The following is a 19,094-nucleotide window of genomic DNA, read 5'->3' on the forward strand; positions in this document are numbered from 1 at the left end:
CTCCCTTCTAAAACTGAGTGCCTTTACTGCCCAGATCTGGATGACGAAGGAAGATGGATTTCGTACCCACTCACGTAGCCTTCTCTTGATCTTATTAGCCCCACATAAGATAGCCTCTTGTCCAATGATAGCGACTTACATGACATTCGATAAACACGTATCAGACCGGCCATTGCCACCAGGGTTTGACAAATCACTTCCCTCAACAGCTTTTCCCCCAACAGCGATGCTTTTCTCGTCCCCTTGCCTCTCTCGCCACCACCACTTGGATAGGCGATTAGTATCTCGAAGCCCGGCCCCTATCTGGTGAAGGCCTTGGGTTTTACTATTCCCTTTCCAACTGGCGGTTCGGAAGGCTTGGTTGCCTTTGGTTCCGATCGCTACTGCGGTATGCTTTTTGCGTCCCGGATTGTAAGCTTAGTCTTATATTATAACACCTTCCAATGCCTCGGTGTTCTGTATGGCTAGGAATATCCGCATTAGACGACGGATAACATGAAAGAACCCCGGATACAGAGTGCTGACTTGATCTCGCCAGGGCAATCGACAGTCATGTCGACCCATTTCCAAGTAAAGAATAGGCCGTTCGTCCCTTGGCAATCAGTGCCTAGGTTCCGTGGACCTACTGCTGGCGCGGAATGGGGTAGGAATAAGACTCTAGTGATGATAGTAAGCTCAGCATCGATTGATAGGGTCGCTCATACTCGTTTTCCTTTTCTATTGCGGTTTTAAATGGAGAACTGTGACATCTGGAGCCGAGATATTTCTGAAGCTCTGAAATCTGCTGAGACAGCGATCCTGTCGGGAAATCTACTCCGCGCCAAGCAAATGACGTGACTCCCCGTGCACTCCATGACAACAGGTGTCCCGTCTAGTACACTGGGCGTGATGACAACCGCATACTGCGAAGCAATCTCATAAAAACTCATCCCAGCAAAATCGGCATAAGTGGGGCCTTGGTCGCTGTAAACAGGGCAGGTCGTTCAAATAACGATGCTAGCCAAATTCTAGTAGTACTTTACCCTCTGAATGCCGCTTCATGTCTGTTTTTGTCTCTATGAAGAATCCTGTTAGTTGGTACCGTAGATGCTCTCTGGTAGATTGAATGTCCGTGGGTACTGGCGCGCATCGATAAGGGTTTATATATCAGCGCCTAACAGCTCGCCAGGCTGTAAAATGAGTGTATAGTATCATCTTGTTGATATCAGTCCTTTCCTTTCTAAGCTAGTAGGAAGTCCTTATCTATAGAAGCAGTGGTGATGTTTTAGCCTGCGTCGGTCAACGCCACTCAGCCTTTCGACAAGGTAGGATCCAACAAAACCTCCTTTGATCCTGCCCCAGCCAAACCGCCTTCAAGCCCAAACTCCATGTTCGACGACTGGATAGGAACATTGGTAGCATTCTTCTGCCTTCCAAGCGACTCGTGGATTTGGGGAACACATTTTTCTGCACGAATAACAAACCAGCACGCTATCTCCGCATTTTTCAAGAGTTCCGGGTGCCTTATGTACCATACGCTGTCGGCTCTTCCGGAGTAGATGACAGTTAGGATCAGGGAAACGAGACCAACGGTGCAGGGACTTACTATAGATCAGTTTCAATCCCCAAATAGAGGAGCTCACATAACACCAGACTCAAGGACGAGGGCTATCTTAAGTTTCTTCTTCCAGCACAACTGCAACCTCCAGATAACGCACTGAGGAAGTGCTATCATGAGTAAGTCTGTAAAGAGCTGGATAGCCTCTGTGATCTCCATGAAGATGAAGAGCTCCCGGCGAGGTTTGTGTTTCCAAAATTCCCCGATGTTGCTGTGATCGTAGGGCTTTCTGTTGATAAGGACGATGGTTACAAGAGTAAAGATACTTAGAATTGGAATGATAAAAATGCTTGCCCTCCAAAACAGTCCTCTGAAAGTAGTTATATTAGCCAAGACTTGACAGTCTTCAAGGTGGATGGCGATCTTGATGCATGCAAGAATGGCCAAAGCCAAACATTCGTATACGCGTTGAAACTGAAATTTGTGAGTTACTATTCGAAATAAATTGCACGGGTATTGATTGTGCTTACCTTCAAGGACCCGACGAGTTCGCTCATTCGCAGATTCCACGTGTGTACGTCGTAACCAGGAGATTGGCTAAACTTTTATAATTCATATACACTGACGCAAAAGAGTACCTGGGATGTACTCGTCAGTTCATCAACTCGAAGCGAGCAACGACGGAAACCCCAGGGGAAAATGGAGGGCAGCACGCCAAGGCACATAAGCCTAAGACTAAAGGCGGTGTTAGTCTTCGTCCTGCGTACCGTACTTGAGTATGGAGTTTATCACTCGCCTTCCGAGATAGTAAATGCGAGATATGGCCACGTCTCCTTCCAGCGCCACCACACCTTCCAGTATGTTCGAAGCAAATCTAGCAAAACTGGAAATGCTGCAAGAATAAAGATGCTAACCAAGACTTGTCCGCTCGAGGGCCGAAAATGCCATGTCGATATCTTGTCCTGGTGAATACATAATGAATGACTGAACTCGGCAATGGCCTTCCTTCCCTAACCCGCCCCTGTATTGGGGGGAAGACGAGGGACGACGTATTTATAATATCGAAGCAGGCCCAGCGGGAGGATCATGCTATCAGACATTTAGGTTAGTAGATCGTAATTTGACGGCAAGGATCCTAGTCAATACAAAGCAAAGCCAGCAAGAAAGTCAGGCAATCAGAAAGCATGGCATCGACCACTTTGAAACCTTCGTGGTTCTCATGAGCTGAGCTCCGAGAGTGAAGATGTGGGTGCGGGCCGTTTGCCGGCGCGATTTGGGCGCAGGATCTGATTTTGCTGAACGCTAGTAGGAAAAGGTTCTTGTAAAGACCGATCGCTCTATCCATGTAGGAACATAGTCGCTCATAGTCTCCGCGTTTGGTGTAGCAAAGGAGTGAAAGTGTGAAACACTGAAAAGTTTGAATGCTTGGTTCCAAGTCAGTTGCATCAAGGACTGCCTGCCATCTTGGTGCGCAAGTAGGCAGTTGCTCAAGCTCATGACCCTTGGATAATATACCAGTAATGTCAACGACTAGGTATATCTGCGTGACATGGGCGTTACGGCTGGTTGGGTCGGTATTGTCAGAGAAGCCATTGAAGGCCTTCTCGAACTCGATTTCAGCCAGGGCCGGAAACAGAGGGGCCCATTCTTGGAAATATATTTCGCCAAAACGTCGGATTTTATCATAGTTAAGATCCTCTAGTGACTTCTGGGAGGCCGCGGTGCTTTTGTCGTTGATCGAGTCTCGACTAGATGCATGGAGGCTCAAAGTTTGAGCTGTTCTGTCATTTTCAGTAGTCGAAGAAGCCTCCGGCTCCGGCCCCCGGGCGTTTACTTCCTCTCCGTACTGATCACAGCTTTCTCGGTTCTCGTGTAATTTTATGTGTTCCCGGTACCCGTGCCTTCCACAAGACTTAGAAGTCGTAATCAGGGAATGAGTCCATGTGCATTTCTTGTTGGAGCGCTTGCAAGTCTCACACTTGGGAGCCTTTCCCTCGCACTTCTTTTTCCGCAGGCGGCACGCACCGCACGCTCTAGTTTGCCGGGTATGTCGGTTGGAAGGGGCGTTCATTTTGTGACGACGAAGTTTCGCGCCTTAACGCTTTTTTCGCCATCTGAATCCACGAACAAGCGGGAATAGTGTGATGAATGTAACGAACGCTCGTGGTATGGAGTAATGATCTTCGTGTCTATTATTAGCTGGCCTTGGAAGTACTGCGTGTTCCAGCAGCCCCCAAGAGATGAGCCGCTGATGCCATTGCAGTCGTATGCACTTAAGCCTCCACAGTTTACCCCAGAGGATTGCCGATGACCACTACTGGAGATTGGAAATACTAGGATCGTGCTCTAACTTGGCATTGGGTGACTATGCTCACAAGCTGATAAGGCTCGAATTCCGGCTAGAACCATGGATGAAGGAACAGAAGACACGAAGTCTAGAGAGCTGAGATGATGGAAGCCTGTCAGACCAAGAGCTTGTAAAAGGGACAAGTGACCTTTGTTCATTCATGAACGAGGTTTTGCAGAATACCTACGTAGGTCTCAAGCCAAGCTCCCGTTTTCCATCATGTGGCAGAACTCATAGTATGCTGAACTCTACTGTGCGATTTGTGACATGGCGTTCCGGACATGTGCCATGATTGTACTTGGAGGGGCGACCATGAAGCGACGAATACATGGGCGTGCGTGCTAGTACTTCTAATCTCCTCGCCGTAACTTGATCCCGTTTCATGACTTGGATTTGGGCATCTTCGGCTCAGTGGTGGTTGGACTTACGAAGAATCCCAAAGGCAACATGTCTTATTCTGCAAGCGAGTTTCTTGCGCTGAGTCGCTGAGTATCTTCCCATAGGTGAATTAGCCTATCCAAGTAAATAGACCACATAGAACAAAACATTCAACTACGGATCTATCGTTCACCTCTGCCTACATAGGCGGTTAGCCCATTTGATTCCATCCTCCGAGGAGTACGACCCTAAAGAGCATCAAATTTGTGTCCAATATGTTTGAACAGAGCGAGTCAAAGGCTGAGAAGGCATCCGCGAGAGAGGCTCTCAGAGATAACCCAATTTGGTATCCCTTGCCGTTCCCACGTCAACACCTCCAACGGTTTGACGGATCGGCCGAGGGATTCATCTCTGCCGGAGGTATGCTTATGGCAAAGCTGACGCGGGAGACGAAAAGTCATCGTGAGGCCCAGTGAAATTGAAGGCGCCGTGGGAAAGGCGAAATGAGAAAGTGAGATGTCTTAATCCAAAGGACAGGTTTTCAACTTGCCAGGCCATGTTGCCATCTCGATCTCAGAACCGAGCGGCTTTGAGCACGCAAGATGGGAACAGTGGCAGAGTCGGTAAACACGGAAAGTCATGAGTCCATAGGTTAGACTTTTGCATTGTCATCACGAATCGCGTTCGAAGTAGAAACATATCAAGGAATGTTTGGCAAAAGGGTGCAATGACCCCGAAAGGCTGCTCTAGGAGGGAACCCAGCTGATGGCAATGAAAGTATAAAGCTTGAAGGAAGAGGATCATCGCTTAGAATTCGCGCATCAGCTACATTGCTTCTGGCTGGGACAAGAAGGTAGCTTTACTTTTGCTATGTATCGAAGGCAATTTGATAGCTCTGTCAGATAAGCGAAGGTGGCTCTTTTATGAGAAATGCAAGTGCATAGCGCGAGTCTATCAAAACGGGCCCCGTCCCCAGACGTATGGAGGATCCAGAGTACTCATCGTACGGTGGAAGCATGGCTGATCTCCCTGGTCAACGCCTATCCAACTTCAACTCCCGTTTCGCGAATATGGTCCGCCCTCGCCATGTTAGGAAACGAGAGGTGTTAATGATCTTCTGACTCAAGAGGGCTCTGGGTGTCATAAGCAAAAGGTCAGGGGCCTTTGTCAGTCGTATACAAGGCTGATCGGCCATCATGTCGGAGTTGGAACAGATATATTCTTTCCACAAAAGCTCATCCAAAGAACTCCAACATTCTTCCCCTAGTCAAAACAACGGGTTATGGTTGGGTATGGTGATTGATACAACAGTTTCATCGTTGAGTTTGATGGGAGAGAGTCTGAGACCAAGTTGGTGCCACAACATGGCAACATGAATATGGAAGGTCTGTCAATATCACGAAAGTCATGTTGCCTGACGTTTACTGGCTCGTAAGATGAACACCGTGCATTGAGCGACCAATAAACTCATCATCTACAAATGTCATTCTTTTACTGATTATGAGACTTCGTCGCCCTGCCTGACCAACAGGATTTGTTGAGTGTCGCTAAGAGCCCTAATAGCCCGATTATAAACACCTATGTATATGCTAACAACTATACGTTCTTTTTCTACTAGCTCCTGCATGGACTATGTACTGCGGCGATGAAGGTCAATGATTCAGCTTCACCGTGAGGCTTAATTCGGAGCGTAGGGTAGCAAGGCGAAAGCAGGGGTTCAGTGAAGATGGGGCAACTCTGGCAAAACCTGCCAGCCATTCAGGATTTAGCTTGGGTCAATCCGCCTTGTTCTTCGTTTTTAAATTTCCAAGGCTACTTAGTTAGGCTATGCCCTTCACGGTATAGATCCTATACCAACGTTGGTATTGGCTGGGTCACCTTCCGGCTTCCCCACACTTGACTAGTACACCTTGGGCGTGTGACTAAATCGGCTCAGAGTGGCTGTTGAAAGAATTACTACCGAATCGACGGATATTTATACCGTAGAAACCATTCCATACGTCCTTACGAATTTACATCTTCTCTTCTCTTTTCTCTTTTCTGTTTTTCTCCTCGAGGGAAGCTAAAGCTGCCTCGCTAATGACGTTATTGAAAACCTACAGTTGTATATGGCTTCCGAAACTCTCCACGCTGTCGAATATCGGATGGTGTACTTAGTTGGGAAGGGAGCAACGAGGTGACCATACACGCCATCCCCACCCCTGGAAACAAACCAAAACCCCTGAATACGCCGGGGGCCTCCCCACTGCTGCTTATGCCAAGACACTCACGATTGGCGGAAAGACCTGCAAGGGCCGACAGCCTTCCTTGGGCTCCAAACGATTCCCACAGACGTTCTTCAATGCCTTGGATGAATGTCGATGTCAACAAACCCGAATTCGGCCACCTGTCCGGCTGCCTATCTACTCTGATTCTGGTGGTTGACTTGGAGTAAAATCTAGCTACGGCTTTGTAATTTTGAAACGGCCAATTGTGAGCCACTAGTCAAAGAGACACGGCGAAGGTAGCTGTAGGTAGGGTGAAAGATGCACTATATAAATGGTAGAGAATGTTGACTTATGGCCCGTTGAGGTGTTTGAAAGGTTAATACATAGCAACGTGAATGAACTGACATATTGGTTATATGCCTATGCGTTGTCGGGTGTTCAAGAAAAAAGGAAGCAGAGGAAAACAACAGTGGAAAGTCCATATTTTAATCACCAGCAGAGCCTCAGGAAATGCGAACCATCTATTCAGGCGGACCGGGCAACAGCATTTGAAAACATGATCAGTCCAGGCCGCATACTGCGGCTCGTGCCCCAGACTTTTCTTCCTGGATACTGTTCTCTGCTCTTTGCGAACCACTGTGGCTATGGGTTCGCTCTTGTGATTGCCTTTCCGCTCAATCCACGTTATAAGGCAACCGTTTCGAATTCCAATTACCTATAAAGGTGCGAGCGCCCTGCCACCTGCAATTCTTTTGTTTCAACTTGGCTCGGTGGCGATCAAAATATAGACACGATTACCTGTTTTTTCTACCGCAAAATCTGTATAATTCCCACTCCGAGCCCTCTTCAATAGGCCATATCGATTAGACTCGGCACAGCCTATCCATTCTCTGACATAACATAGCATGGCAGGCATTACGGACAAATGGGTCCGGCATTTGCGGACTCGTCATCAACAAGACAAGGCGGAGTCTCAGTCTTTTACGAGCGATATCTGCGGCGACGACATCAAAACTCTAGGAGACACCAATGATGGAGACACGGGGTGTCAGACCATATTGCGATCTTCAGTTGATGGAGATGGCCGTCAGCGACGAAGGAGGCAACCCCCTTCACCTACACCTGCCGGTCTTGGTCATAAAGGCGATCACTTAAAGGAGGACTACAACAGCGAGCCTCACAAAAACAGATCAGACGGGAAAGACATGTCCCCCGTTACTGGCCGTGTGGACTTTGTAAAGTATGTGTGTATCTTCACTAGAAGCAGCCACAAGCAGAGTTCAAGTGGTGGTGCAGAAGTCTTCTAGAAAAATGTCAATTGAGAAGTAATAAGCATTAACTCTTGATTAGGGAAGATGAGGGCACCATTTGTGATTGCACCATCGAGGGTGTACAGCTTGGGGAGATTATCAGGTACATACCTCCGCAAGTATAGAGTAACTCAGTGATGCATCGTATAGCTCACTCTTTATAGGTTTGAATCTGGTGTCGAAGGACGGTGCATCGCCGAGAAGGGTAGTCAATGCGCTGTGCTATTGATGTCTGACGGTCACGTCGAAGAAGGCGAGGAGGTCAAGAGAACCGGAAAGATCGTAAGGACATATGGACATCGTTCCTCTATCACAGTGATCCAAAGCTGACTACTCATCAAGTACAGCATCAACTACGAAGAGTTGGGCCAGAAAGTCGACAAGATTTTACGTGTCCCCAAAGGCGACGAGGGAGCCATTATGATCAATAAACCTCCAAGTGGGAAGCGACGTGCAGACACCGACAATGGAAACACAGGGGATCAAGCCACATCGGGAACTGTACATACCGATGGCCATCAGGCAAAGCGCCAGTCACCTCCACCTCCGGACTGTGCCCTCTGGACCTTTGATGATGGTGTTCAGCCAAAGTCACAGAGTCAGGGGCAAGTTGTCTCTCTTGGATCGCCGAGGCAAAGGCCTATCATGGCAAACAGATCTACCCAGCCTAACACACAACAGCCCAATGGGCCTTCACCTAATGACGATGGGTCTACATCCAAGATGATGCGTCAGCCAGAGACAAGACCCATCTCACAAGATCAGCTTGTCGCAGAGGTGAAAGGCATCTACGCAGGACTGGTCATGGTTGAGACAAAGTGCATCGAAGTTGACAATGCCCAATCATCCAACACTGATGCCAATTCAAAACTTAACAACGAACAATGGCAAGCTTTGATTGCACTTCACCGAACACTCCTCCATGAGCATCATGACTTCTTTCTTGCAAGCCAACACCCCTCTGCCAGCCCTGCTTTACGAAGGTTGGCTTCCAAGTATGCTATGCCTGCTCGCATGTGGCGACACGGCATTCACTCATTTCTTGAGCTTCTCAGACATCGTCTCCCTGCATCTCTAGAGCACATGCTTACCTTTATATACTTTGCTTACAGTATGATGGCCTTGCTATACGAAGCTGTGCCTGCTTTTGAGGACACGTGGATCGAGTGTCTTGGAGACCTTGGTAGATACCGCATGGCTATTGAGGACGACGATATCAATGTTCGTGAGATCTGGACTGGCGTAAGTCGTCGCTGGTACAGCAAAGCATCTGATAAGTTCCCTACTACGGGCAGACTTTATCACCATCTGGCCATCTTGGCCCGTCCCAATGCCCTGCAGCAGCTGCACTATTACACCAAGTCCCTTTGTGTTCCCATTCCCTTTTCAAGCGCACGAGAAAGTATAATGACGTTGTTTAATCCTGTGTTGAACAACAATACGGCCCGTCTTGCCCCCGTTGATGCTGCTTTCGTGCGCGCTCATGCAATCCTCTTCTCCGGGAAGTCCCGAGATCAGCTGCAAAAGTCAGAGGATAGCTTTATTGATTCACTTGATGGTCATATTGGTCGGGTAACTAAGCGATGGTTGGAATCAGGGTCAGTCGGCATTGAAAAGTCATTCGAACTAAACTAACTCCAGCAGATATTATATTGCCATTGCTCTGTCATGTTCTCTGCTCGGGTACGGTGCCGAGCCCAATGTCCTTATGCGGGCCATGTCCAAGAAGCCCGAAGAGACGGACGTCACCGTGGATGGGAACACAATTTCCGAGGCTACCCCTGACGAGACATTCAAGCTTGCGCTTGACTTTGCAAGCCGGACGATTTCGCGAGTACTTTATCGATGGGGAGACACCAATACGTTACCTTTCGTGCATGCCATCTTGGTCTTCATGAACCACATGACACAGCATCCAGCGGCTATTTCCCATTTGGAGGACGCGTATCCCTGGAAACTAACTTCCATTATGCTTAACACCCTCTTGCTTTCCTGCGAGCCTGGGTATGAGATTCGAGGCCACTTCCACCTGCCGGAAAAGCACGAGCTGCCGCACCCGTTGCCCGAGGACTTTGCCATGCGAGGCCTGCTCTACGCCGAGGACTACTTCCCCAACGACTGGTTCAACAATGACAAGATAGAGGAGGACGAGAAGTATTTTGAGTTGCCGTCTGTCACGGAAGAGCGCAAGGACCGGATCCTGTCACTTGGATACAGCATTGCATCCTCAGGTAACTGGCTTCTCTGGAATGGAGAAGCTCGCCAATTTGACGTTCCGGAAAGGTATGATGTCACGATAAGCCTGGGCAGCAAGTGAGTTGGCAGTATCGAGATGTAGAACACGCCCATATGAGCTCACTGTCGGCCTGCCTTACAGGCTATTTTCTGGGCTCAATTGTTCCCAGGCCAGCCGTGTAGGCACGAGAGTGTCCTACTAGAACAGTTCAGAGGCCGTGCTGAATATTTCGCTCTACCTCACTGTTTCCAGCTTTGGTCTGGACACGAGGAACGCATCGTATTCCTTGTACCAAAGATTGCGGCATAAGGCACAAGGCTTCTGTGGGGCTACCGCTCTCGCCGGCTCACAACCTCAAAAAGCACGCCATCATGATAGACGACAGGAACCGGGAAAGCAGCTATCGGAAAACCTTCCAAATGCTCTCCGCCAAACTAGCAGTACCAAATGATGCATAGCGGCCCAGACCGGTATCACGATTCCGATGCGTAGCCTGCTACCGGCGCCCACATCGAGCCACAGAGCTTGAAGTATTCCAAGACTTGGCCTTAGAGGTGTATATCTTCCTTGTACCCCCACGACTCTGTTCATCATCGTGGAGGTCTAGTGAGTGCAGTACTAGTGGATATTAAGCTGTCGTGGGTTTCATTGTGTTTTCTCTATGTTCAGGAGGGACTTTGTATTATTATAGACGTTGGATTTATAGACATCTTAACTTTCTCCATTTGTTATTTCGAAGGCTTTGAGTACTAGTGTTCCAAAATTTGCACCCTTTATCGTCAGCTTTCTCACAAATAAACGTCCATCCCATCCTGAGACCTTGCTTTCGGCGGCGAATTTCTCGTTTGTAATTCTATGGAGATACAGTCTTCCCTTGGTCCCATATCTGCGGCAGACTTTCTTAAATCAATACTACGGTGTTTTACAAATCGCTGGCGCAAACATCGTAGTATATGGAGGAGTGACTTGGTTCCATTCATCCTCCCTTTTTCCCCAGTTTTCCATCCGTTCATCGCCACGACCCTCACCACATCCCTGACTACAACATGCATAGAAAAGTCATAGTAACACAAACAGAGACCGTAAATGCTTTCCCATACAACGTTTCTATGTCAAACCAGGTTCCATTCACGCGACAATGGCTGCAGCTATGACTGCAGCCGTTACGAGCAAGTATTGCGAAGCCCCAACCATGCGTCTTGCGGCCGCACTGCCTGGCGCCTTGACGTCGGGGAGGGCAGTATTGTTGGGTAGAGTTCCGTTGATAAGGATCATCACGGTACCGTTAACCTCTGCAACATTGACAATGGACTTGTTGAGTCCATCATAGCTACCGTTTCCGATGAGCTCGTTGAAATATTGGGTGTTGTTGTTGTAGTCGCATGCGCAGCACTCGTATTGCGAGCATCCACACAGAACGCCGCGCTCCTCGCCCTCATCACTGGTCTCATTGTGGTAGTGGTACGTATGCATGTAGAGATACACGTACGCGCCGTATAGCCATGTGCCAGGCCAGAATGCGAGAGCGGCACCACCTATCATATAGGGTGTGACTCCTCCGGGGCTTACGTCGCCGGCATTGTAAGGTATTGTCGAGCCACCGGGGTAGTATTGTCCGCCGCAAAAGGCGGGCTGAGGGCCTCTACCGTGAGAGCTGCCGTCGTTTCCTGATGAGCCTGGCCGAAATGAGTCGCTCGGACCTTTATTACTGCTTCCTCGCGAGTTCTCACCTGCGCTACTGCCGCCAGATGATCCTGCTGAGCCTCCTCTACCACTACTCCCACCGCGCCATCCACCTTTGCCGCCACCACGACGCTTGTATAGTTCATGCTTGTCGGAATTGGTCTCACCCTCAACGCGCTCGATGCGGGGGGTTGCACCGATAACGGAGGCGACCGCTGGTGTGATGAGTGTGAGTAGCACGAGTGCGAAGTCGGGCCTCATTCTGTGTGAAAGAGTAGGGTATAACGAAAAGGGCGAGAAGGTGTAGGGATCGGCGAGTTACGAAACAAAAATGGTCGGCACGAATATCAAGTCGATTGTAGACAACAAGTCGTGAGCTCGAGGCGTAGGAATGCTTAACCTGACGTCAGTCGTTATCAATTTACTGGCTGAAGTCCGAACCGGCAACGGGTGAGCAGGTAAGAGCTGACAACCTGGGATGGGTTCTTTTGCAAAGATCCAGAAAGTGTACAGTGTTCCTTTGGTGAAGGTCAGGGGGCAAGCGGCATAAAGAAGGGGAAGAAGAAGAAAGGGCGATTATGTTGTACTTTTGGAAGGAATGGGCAATTGACTGTCAGCAGTGAAAAGTCTTGACAGGATAGCAGATGAGATCACTAACACTCAGTTTCGATATGCCGTCAACTGTTTGTTAGGATCGAAGCAGATAGATAAAGGTAATAAGACTGTCAACGGGCTGACGGAGTTGTGTTTCTTTTATATCTTCGTGGAGCGGTCGGTTGTTCATCACCAAGTTAACTTTGCTGCAACTGCTGCCTTGAAGCCTTTCCTTTGTCGGTTCTATAGGGGCACTCGGAGAAGAATCAGCCTGACCATGGTGGCTCATCCAACCGCCGAGGCTGTAAACGACACAGGATGCTTTAGTTTGCAAGATGGGCTGGGGTACTTGTCTATTGAAGTCATCCATCCTTTGGGCTTGGTGGAACAGCTTACCGGATACGCAGCCAACGGATCGAATTTCGAATATGCGCAGACTAGTATCAACAGCCATGAAGGGGCAAAAGGATTGGCACTCAAGCTTCTTTGTTGTAGCACAAACGGCACTGGGCTTTGCAAATGCTTGATTCCAGGCATATGCGCACAACATGTTGCCAAAATTCTATCAAGGCATCTGCAAACGGAGAAATGCTGGATGACATATGAATGCTAGAGGTTCTCTATGTAAAAGTCGATGCAGAAGCAGATGCGTAAAATGTTAGGGCCGATGTGTTATAAAGAGCAGCGACGTTGCTGGAGCATAAGGCTCAACGGAGTGAAGCCGTTGACAGGTGAGGAACCGTCGCGATGAGCGTTGCTGTCAATGGCTGGGGATGAGGGACGAATGGAAGTTAGTCGTTAATAAGTGGCGCAGGTGAGGGACGAACGACAGCTCGTTGGGTTGCCATCGCTGTCGACGGACAAGCGTGATCAGACCGGTTACGATCTGGACGCGGGAAGGCAGACCCTTGTCGGTTTGCACGCAGGACGGGCCCGAGCACAAGAGGGCGAGGAGAACTCAATTTGCGAGAAACGAACTACCTTTTCGCAACTGCTGCTTGGGGATTGGAAGATCTCAATGTGGATGAGATGACCAAGTTCCATTCTTCGGGCTGCGTCCTTCATCCCGCCCTTCGGACTGGGGTGAGGGCATCACCGCTCCCCCACCATTGTGATAAGCTGGCTTCGTATTGCTACAACATCGGTCGAGACAGTAGCAGGCATGCATCGATCAATAATACCGCTAAGGGGCCATTTGACGGCAGGCTATCCAGAAGGCTTGCGCTTAAGCCCAACTCCAGGCTCAACGCGCTGCCTGTTACTTGAATCTGGGGCCTGACAACTTGTTGATGTACCATTTGCCATGACGTTGGCAAGATGGCAAAGCCCATGTGCTATTACATTGAGAAGAATATATACGACCGTCTCCGTAAGATCAATCCGTGCGTAGTATTCTGCGAGCTGTGAACAGTCGATGTCTGCGTTACTTTCGAGTACTGTCGCGACGCCAGGATGCCCATCCAACAGTTGCTTTGAGCCTCTCCATACATCAAGCTCGACATCACCTTGATCTTGCGGTTCAGTTGAACTACAAGGCACTGATTTGGCACTCTCTAGACTGCCACGTATTAATCCCGAGACCTGGTGGCTCATGTCATCTCTCGTTGTCCCCAGGACATTTCCCTCGTTTACTGTGGTCGATCTGTAGTTAAACACCACTACGATTCCCGAGAAAGCGATTCAGCACTTCGCGCTTGCGTAGATCTCATAGCAGAGTTGACTCTCGCGCTAAAAGAGTATAGGAATGGCATAGAATTGTTAGGACATCAACCAAAGATTCTTCTCCCAAGATCGCGAAGGAACGCATGAAGGAAAGACCTGGGGCTGTCGTGCGATACGATGGATCTCCTGCTCACAGACATCATGCTTAGCAAGCAAGCTGCGTATGACGCGGCGGGAGTTTCCGCGGCTTCTTCAGTGTTTAACCTCGCCAGATTGGAAGGCGAGAATACTCCGTACAGGGGGCTTCATCATGAATGAAGAGGAAATATCGAAACAAGGGGCCCCCGAAGAGCAGAAGTGAGGCTGTTCACAAGCGAGAGGTTGCGTGAAATGCCTCCGCAAGAGAAGATCGGGGGGGGGGGGGGGATAAAGAAAATCCCTGTACATATAGAAATACCCATCCACTTAGAAGGCTGGAGCAAGTATTCAAAAGGCTACGATGACTTGAATGGCTGAGGCTCGGACGGCCCCACCGTTCAAGGGTTACGAAACGCCCCCTCAACCACCGTTCGCCTGGCCAGAGCCTGGCCGGCGTGGCTATTTGACCGGCTGCGGGATTCATATCCTTATCCTGGTTGACACACATTATAGACATTTTATTTCACTCCCGGATCTACAATACCGTTATGTCGATGAAAATTTGTGATCTGGCCCCTGGTCTTATCAAACACGTCTAATCTCCTCTTTTCACACCGACCACTTCAAAACCAAGTCGCCTTTACCCACTTCCGAAAGGCTGAGGTGACAGTTCACCCTCATAAGAGAGACTGCCGAGTGACCAAAGAAAAAGAAGAAAGAAAGAAAGCCTAACAGGGGTTCAACACCTTTTCTTTTCTTATGCATCTTATCCAAAACACTGCCTTCAAAGAGGGACCTGCCACGAGCCTCACCCTCCACCACCCGTGAACATCTTCTGCGGAGCTCTACAAGGCCATACATTTGATATTGCAAACCTCAGGAGCCCCTCCTCTTCTTTCTTTTCTCCGTAAATCCTCGGCTTGTACTTGTCATCCACCACGGTCTATCGCACCCCAGGCCACTCTGTTCTTTTGCGTCACACTATTCTCAACACCACGACGATTGTCACGAGCTTCCCGTCTGCCAAAAAGAGCATGGACAGTCCTCACCACCCCTCCAATGGTATAAAGACGACTTCTTCCGGTCACACTTATCCTTCACCGACCGCGATTTCTAGCAACCAACTGCAAACCGGCTCTCCTCTCCCTCAGGCTCTGCCACCGCTGCAGCCTCCGACCTCGGCCATACAGAACATGTACGGAAGCCACCCTCATGCGCCGCGAGCCCCAGGCACCCCGAACACGCCTGGGTTTGCCTCCAACATGCCTAGCTACCAGCAGCAGACAACGCAGCCCGCGAACCGCGCTGGTATCTACTCAATGGCCCAGAACCAATACCCTCCTCTCCAGGCCTATGGCACCTCTACCATGATGCCCCAGGCGACCACTGCCGCTTCTCACCCACAGCCTATCGCGCCTGCTCCTGCTGGTGGTCGCGGTCCTCCTGTGTTGCGTCCTATGCCTCCTGGAGACATCACGTCTCAACCTGGTGTTTCGTCGCCTTATGGTCATGGTTCTCTTATGCAGCCCACTGCGGTGATGCCAAAAGGCGAACCTCCCACTCACGTTGTTGGCTCTCAGGGACGACGCGGAATCCTCCCCAGTGCTCCTGGACGGCCTGCTGCCCCAGCCGCTGGTACTGGCGCCAAGAACACCGTGATTCCTGTCAAGGATGCAGATGGCAAATTCCCCTGCCCTCACTGCACAAAGACTTACCTCCATGCCAAGCACCTTAAGCGCCACCTTCTGCGACGTGAGTAGAACAGCTTGTTGCCACTGACAGATTTTACTGACATTCTTTTTCAGACACCGGTGATCGCCCCTACATGTGTGTTCTTTGCCGCGATAGCTTCTCTCGAAGTGATATCCTGAAGCGTCATTTCCAAAAGTGCTCTATCCGCCGTGGCAACCCCACTGGAGCTAGTCACTTGTCGTACCATCAGGCTCACATCAAGAAGAATCACCAGCGGGCTCAGAAGGCCGCCGGCCTCGGTCACGAGGGTGATCTGAACCATTTCGATGGTTTGAGCAACCTTCCCGCAGACAACGTGGTCCACCCATTTGGCATGACTCCAATGTCGGATGGCATGAACAACATGGCCCAGGATCAGAGCCAACTTTCCCAACACAACTTGTTTGTTCCTACGACACCTCGATACGGCACCACCCCTAATATGGTGGCAGAGAGAATATATCATAATGAGCCCACAAAATTATCAATTGAACCTTAATATACAACCACAAGTGCGATCAAAGCTGCTGAAAACAACATCAATGGCATTTGTTGACGGTTACAAGAATGCAGTGGTTCCAATGGAGTTATCCACTTCGGCGTCGGCTACTGGAGGGTCTCATCTTACATGTGTATATAATGATAACGACACATTCCATGGATCGAGCAGGCCCGATTAGAGTAAAGCCATACACCCTTCTGCAAGTCAGTGTTACTTACCATCGTTGGGCTATTCTCGCTTCTGTCGATAATGGAATCCTAATTGATAGGAGTTGCTGGGCTTATTACTTGATCAAAAATTTCTGTTTAGTCTGATACTTTGTTTCTCGATGGGAGGGAACAAACATACATCGCTATTGCCTTGTGCAAGTGTCAGGCCAATAGTTACAAAATTCCTTTGGGCATCTTGTGCCAATAGGTGCTGCTGGCCTAGAACAGTGACTGAATCTATTAACAGGTCCATACGTCGACGTTTTGTCCATTGTTCCATTTCCCTTGGCGTTGTGAAGATACGTATTGAGCCACATCTTGAAGCCTAGATAAAGGCTCGATTGAAAACCATGTCTGTACTTGACCACTGCCAACTGATGCTACAGGGAGAGCCGAAAGGAGTGTCCGCTTTCCTCTGCTTCGATAGAATTGTTGTAGACCGTGAGCGCCGCTAGCACCCGTCGTAAAGCAGTATTCCTGTCTGAAATGGGTCCGTATAATTCACCTTCACCAGCGAAGCGCGGACACTCCTTTCGATCATCCCTGTACCTGGCATCGATGCTTGTTCTAGTATATACGACGTGCTCTAGGATAGTGTCCGATACTGAGTGAGCTACGTTTTGCATCTATTGATGCAACCGCATTGTAGGTCATCATTGTTTCTTCCACAGATGGCGAGAAGCATGGCCGGCTAAGAACCCCCATGATTACGTAGCGCGATCCGCTGAATGTCCATCCTATACCGTATACCATACCTATGAGACGGAAATCCCAAATTCGCCAAAGGGTGTATGTTTTGTTTTTGTCTTTCCTTTCGCTGTCTTTGTGTGCGAAAGCCGGGGGTAATGTTCAGTCTCTGATGATAAAGGCAATTTCTCAGGATCGCAAGCGAGCCTTTTCAAAAGTTTCCCAGCAATAAAAGGCATCTCCTCGGCCTTTGGAAGTCACCAGACGCACTCACCTTCTATCATATCACTCAAATGTAATTATAGAAACTTGTCTTCGAATCTGAATGGGAAATTGAGGCGACCGCTTTTCCGCTGATTGTGTTTGGTGACCTAGATCCGCCTGACCACCAAAACAAACATACATAACCAAAACAAGAACAGGAAAGGCAGACGCTTGACGAATCCTTTGGGGCCGGGAAGGACTAGGCCCATTACCTGAGCTTGACAAGAGACTGAAAATTAATTGAATATGAACTACAGTATCTTACTTCTTGTATGCTTTGGCTTTTACGGAATCCTCGCATTTATCTAGGTTGGCCTGACCATCGGCAATATGAGCCAGCTCCTTTTCTGTCCCAAGACCAGCCGCTCCTCTCAACTAAGGTCGTTGGCCAGCTTATCGGCACTGGGACTGAGACGGATGCTGTTCATAGCCTCCTAGTATGGTTCAACACCCAAATTACTGTGCAAGTCACATGCTCCAATTACAGGGATGACCGAAAGGAGTGTCCACGTTTCGCTGGTGTAAAAGGACTACACGAACCTATTCTGGACAGGAATACTACTTTTCGACGCGTGGTGGCGGCACCCACGGTCTACAACGATTCTATCGAAGCTGAGGAAGGCGGATACTCCTTTCGGCTCTCCCTGTATAATTCCTTTAACAAGCATTATAATTACATCATTATCATCACTATTATTATTGCCATCATTATCGCCACTCTTGTAGAAACATCTTCTCAATCCAATCCCGATATACAGTCGTAATCCAGTCGCCAATCTTCCTCAGTACAGCAACAATAGTGTACGTGCCCAATAACGTTGTCGTATCTCCGAGTGCAAGCGGTCCCATAATCTCGATTGTATTCCCACGCCAAACATGCAAAAGACAACTTCCAGTCGTGCCCTATGATATATAGCAGTGGCAGAGTGATAATGCCATGTTGGGCAATGCGTTCAGGCACTAACATATTCATGCGTTGATACCAAGCCGCCGTCCAGACAGAGAGCTGCAGTTCGCCGTCTTGCTGGACACTCGATGTTTTGGTTTCGATGTTGCAAGCGATGGGCGCGAACTGCAATGGAGGATAGCCGGTTTGGTTGACAGACTGGGCGTCGGGAGGCTGGGACCATACTTTATCCGCAATAGCCGATATGAGTTTTAAATCAGCTGCAACAGCCTTTGCATTCCTCTCGTCAAGCAGTCGATGGGGCTTCCCATCGTTGAGCCACAGGGTGAGGCAGAAATCTATCATCTTATTCTCAATAACGTTCCCACCGCCGCGTCCACTCGTTGCAGCGGAGAAGGGAGACAGGATTCTTGCTGTAAGGGACGGCTCAACTTGTACTGTAGCATGTCCAGCAAGCGAATGTTGCAGTAGTGGCTGATGGACCTGGATATTCCATGAAACCTCAGCTCGGGTATAGTCCTTGCAGTCTTGTGCAGTGTTGACAATATCGCGCAAGAAGTCCAGCTCATGCAATGCGACCTCGAGAGCTGATTTGGGTTTGCGAGACCTGGGAAAGGACGTCTCATCTTCAGTTGCCGACTGCTGGGAAGCTACTTGTGCAGGTCGAAACCAATCATTCTTCTTTTTCGCCCGAGGAATAAT

General features: G+C 49.2%; 9 protein-coding genes across 9 annotated transcripts in view; 5 read left to right on the forward strand and 4 right to left on the reverse strand.

Annotated features, from left to right (window-relative positions):
• Positions 1-1,288: 1,288 nt before the first annotated feature.
• On the reverse strand, positions 1,289-2,094 carry FOXG_21361 (uncharacterized protein; the record flags this gene model as incomplete). The annotated part of the gene is made up of 3 exons (XM_018401695.1): positions 1,289-1,580; positions 1,623-2,011; positions 2,068-2,094. 3 exons carry the CDS (start codon positions 2,092-2,094, stop codon positions 1,289-1,291), a joined length of 708 nt encoding a protein of 235 aa, XP_018253564.1.
• Positions 2,095-2,672: 578 nt separating this feature from the next.
• FOXG_21362 (uncharacterized protein) lies at positions 2,673-3,608 on the reverse strand (the record flags this gene model as incomplete). The annotated part of the gene is made up of 1 exon (XM_018401696.1): positions 2,673-3,608. One exon carries the CDS (start codon positions 3,606-3,608, stop codon positions 2,673-2,675), a length of 936 nt encoding a protein of 311 aa, XP_018253565.1.
• Positions 3,609-5,242: 1,634 nt separating this feature from the next.
• FOXG_21363 (uncharacterized protein) lies at positions 5,243-5,383 on the forward strand (the record flags this gene model as incomplete). Its single annotated transcript, XM_018401697.1, has 1 exon — positions 5,243-5,383. One exon carries the CDS (start codon positions 5,243-5,245, stop codon positions 5,381-5,383), a length of 141 nt encoding a protein of 46 aa, XP_018253566.1.
• Positions 5,384-7,374: 1,991 nt separating this feature from the next.
• Positions 7,375-7,776, forward strand: FOXG_21364 (uncharacterized protein; the record flags this gene model as incomplete). The annotated part of the gene is made up of 2 exons (XM_018401698.1): positions 7,375-7,709; positions 7,731-7,776. The coding sequence occupies 2 exons, from the start codon at positions 7,375-7,377 to the stop codon at positions 7,774-7,776; spliced, it is 381 nt and encodes a 126-aa protein (XP_018253567.1).
• A 231-nt stretch (positions 7,777-8,007) lies between these two features.
• On the forward strand, positions 8,008-10,096 carry FOXG_14037 (uncharacterized protein; the record flags this gene model as incomplete). The annotated part of the gene is made up of 3 exons (XM_018394103.1): positions 8,008-8,061; positions 8,122-9,377; positions 9,424-10,096. The coding sequence occupies 3 exons, from the start codon at positions 8,008-8,010 to the stop codon at positions 10,094-10,096; spliced, it is 1,983 nt and encodes a 660-aa protein (XP_018253568.1).
• A 1,047-nt stretch (positions 10,097-11,143) lies between these two features.
• Positions 11,144-11,959, reverse strand: FOXG_14038 (uncharacterized protein; the record flags this gene model as incomplete). Its single annotated transcript, XM_018394104.1, has 1 exon — positions 11,144-11,959. One exon carries the CDS (start codon positions 11,957-11,959, stop codon positions 11,144-11,146), a length of 816 nt encoding a protein of 271 aa, XP_018253569.1.
• Positions 11,960-15,126: 3,167 nt separating this feature from the next.
• FOXG_14039 (uncharacterized protein) lies at positions 15,127-16,322 on the forward strand (the record flags this gene model as incomplete). Its single annotated transcript, XM_018394105.1, has 2 exons — positions 15,127-15,844; positions 15,898-16,322. 2 exons carry the CDS (start codon positions 15,127-15,129, stop codon positions 16,320-16,322), a joined length of 1,143 nt encoding a protein of 380 aa, XP_018253570.1.
• A 562-nt stretch (positions 16,323-16,884) lies between these two features.
• On the forward strand, positions 16,885-16,989 carry FOXG_21365 (uncharacterized protein; the record flags this gene model as incomplete). Its single annotated transcript, XM_018401699.1, has 1 exon — positions 16,885-16,989. One exon carries the CDS (start codon positions 16,885-16,887, stop codon positions 16,987-16,989), a length of 105 nt encoding a protein of 34 aa, XP_018253571.1.
• Positions 16,990-18,088: 1,099 nt separating this feature from the next.
• The window catches only part of FOXG_14040 (uncharacterized protein), a gene marked incomplete at both ends in the record, with an annotated part of 1,866 nt that continues 860 nt past the window's right edge, over positions 18,089-19,094 (reverse strand). Inside the window, 2 exons of the mRNA XM_018394106.1 lie at positions 18,089-18,140; positions 18,451-19,042. Of these exons, the coding sequence (XP_018253572.1) occupies positions 18,089-18,140; positions 18,451-19,042 (644 nt within the window). The remainder of the gene's footprint in view (positions 18,141-18,450; positions 19,043-19,094) is intronic.

This window comes from Fusarium oxysporum, chromosome 6, assembly GCF_000149955.1.
Source record: "Fusarium oxysporum f. sp. lycopersici 4287 chromosome 6, whole genome shotgun sequence".
NCBI lineage: Eukaryota > Fungi > Ascomycota > Sordariomycetes > Hypocreales > Nectriaceae > Fusarium > Fusarium oxysporum.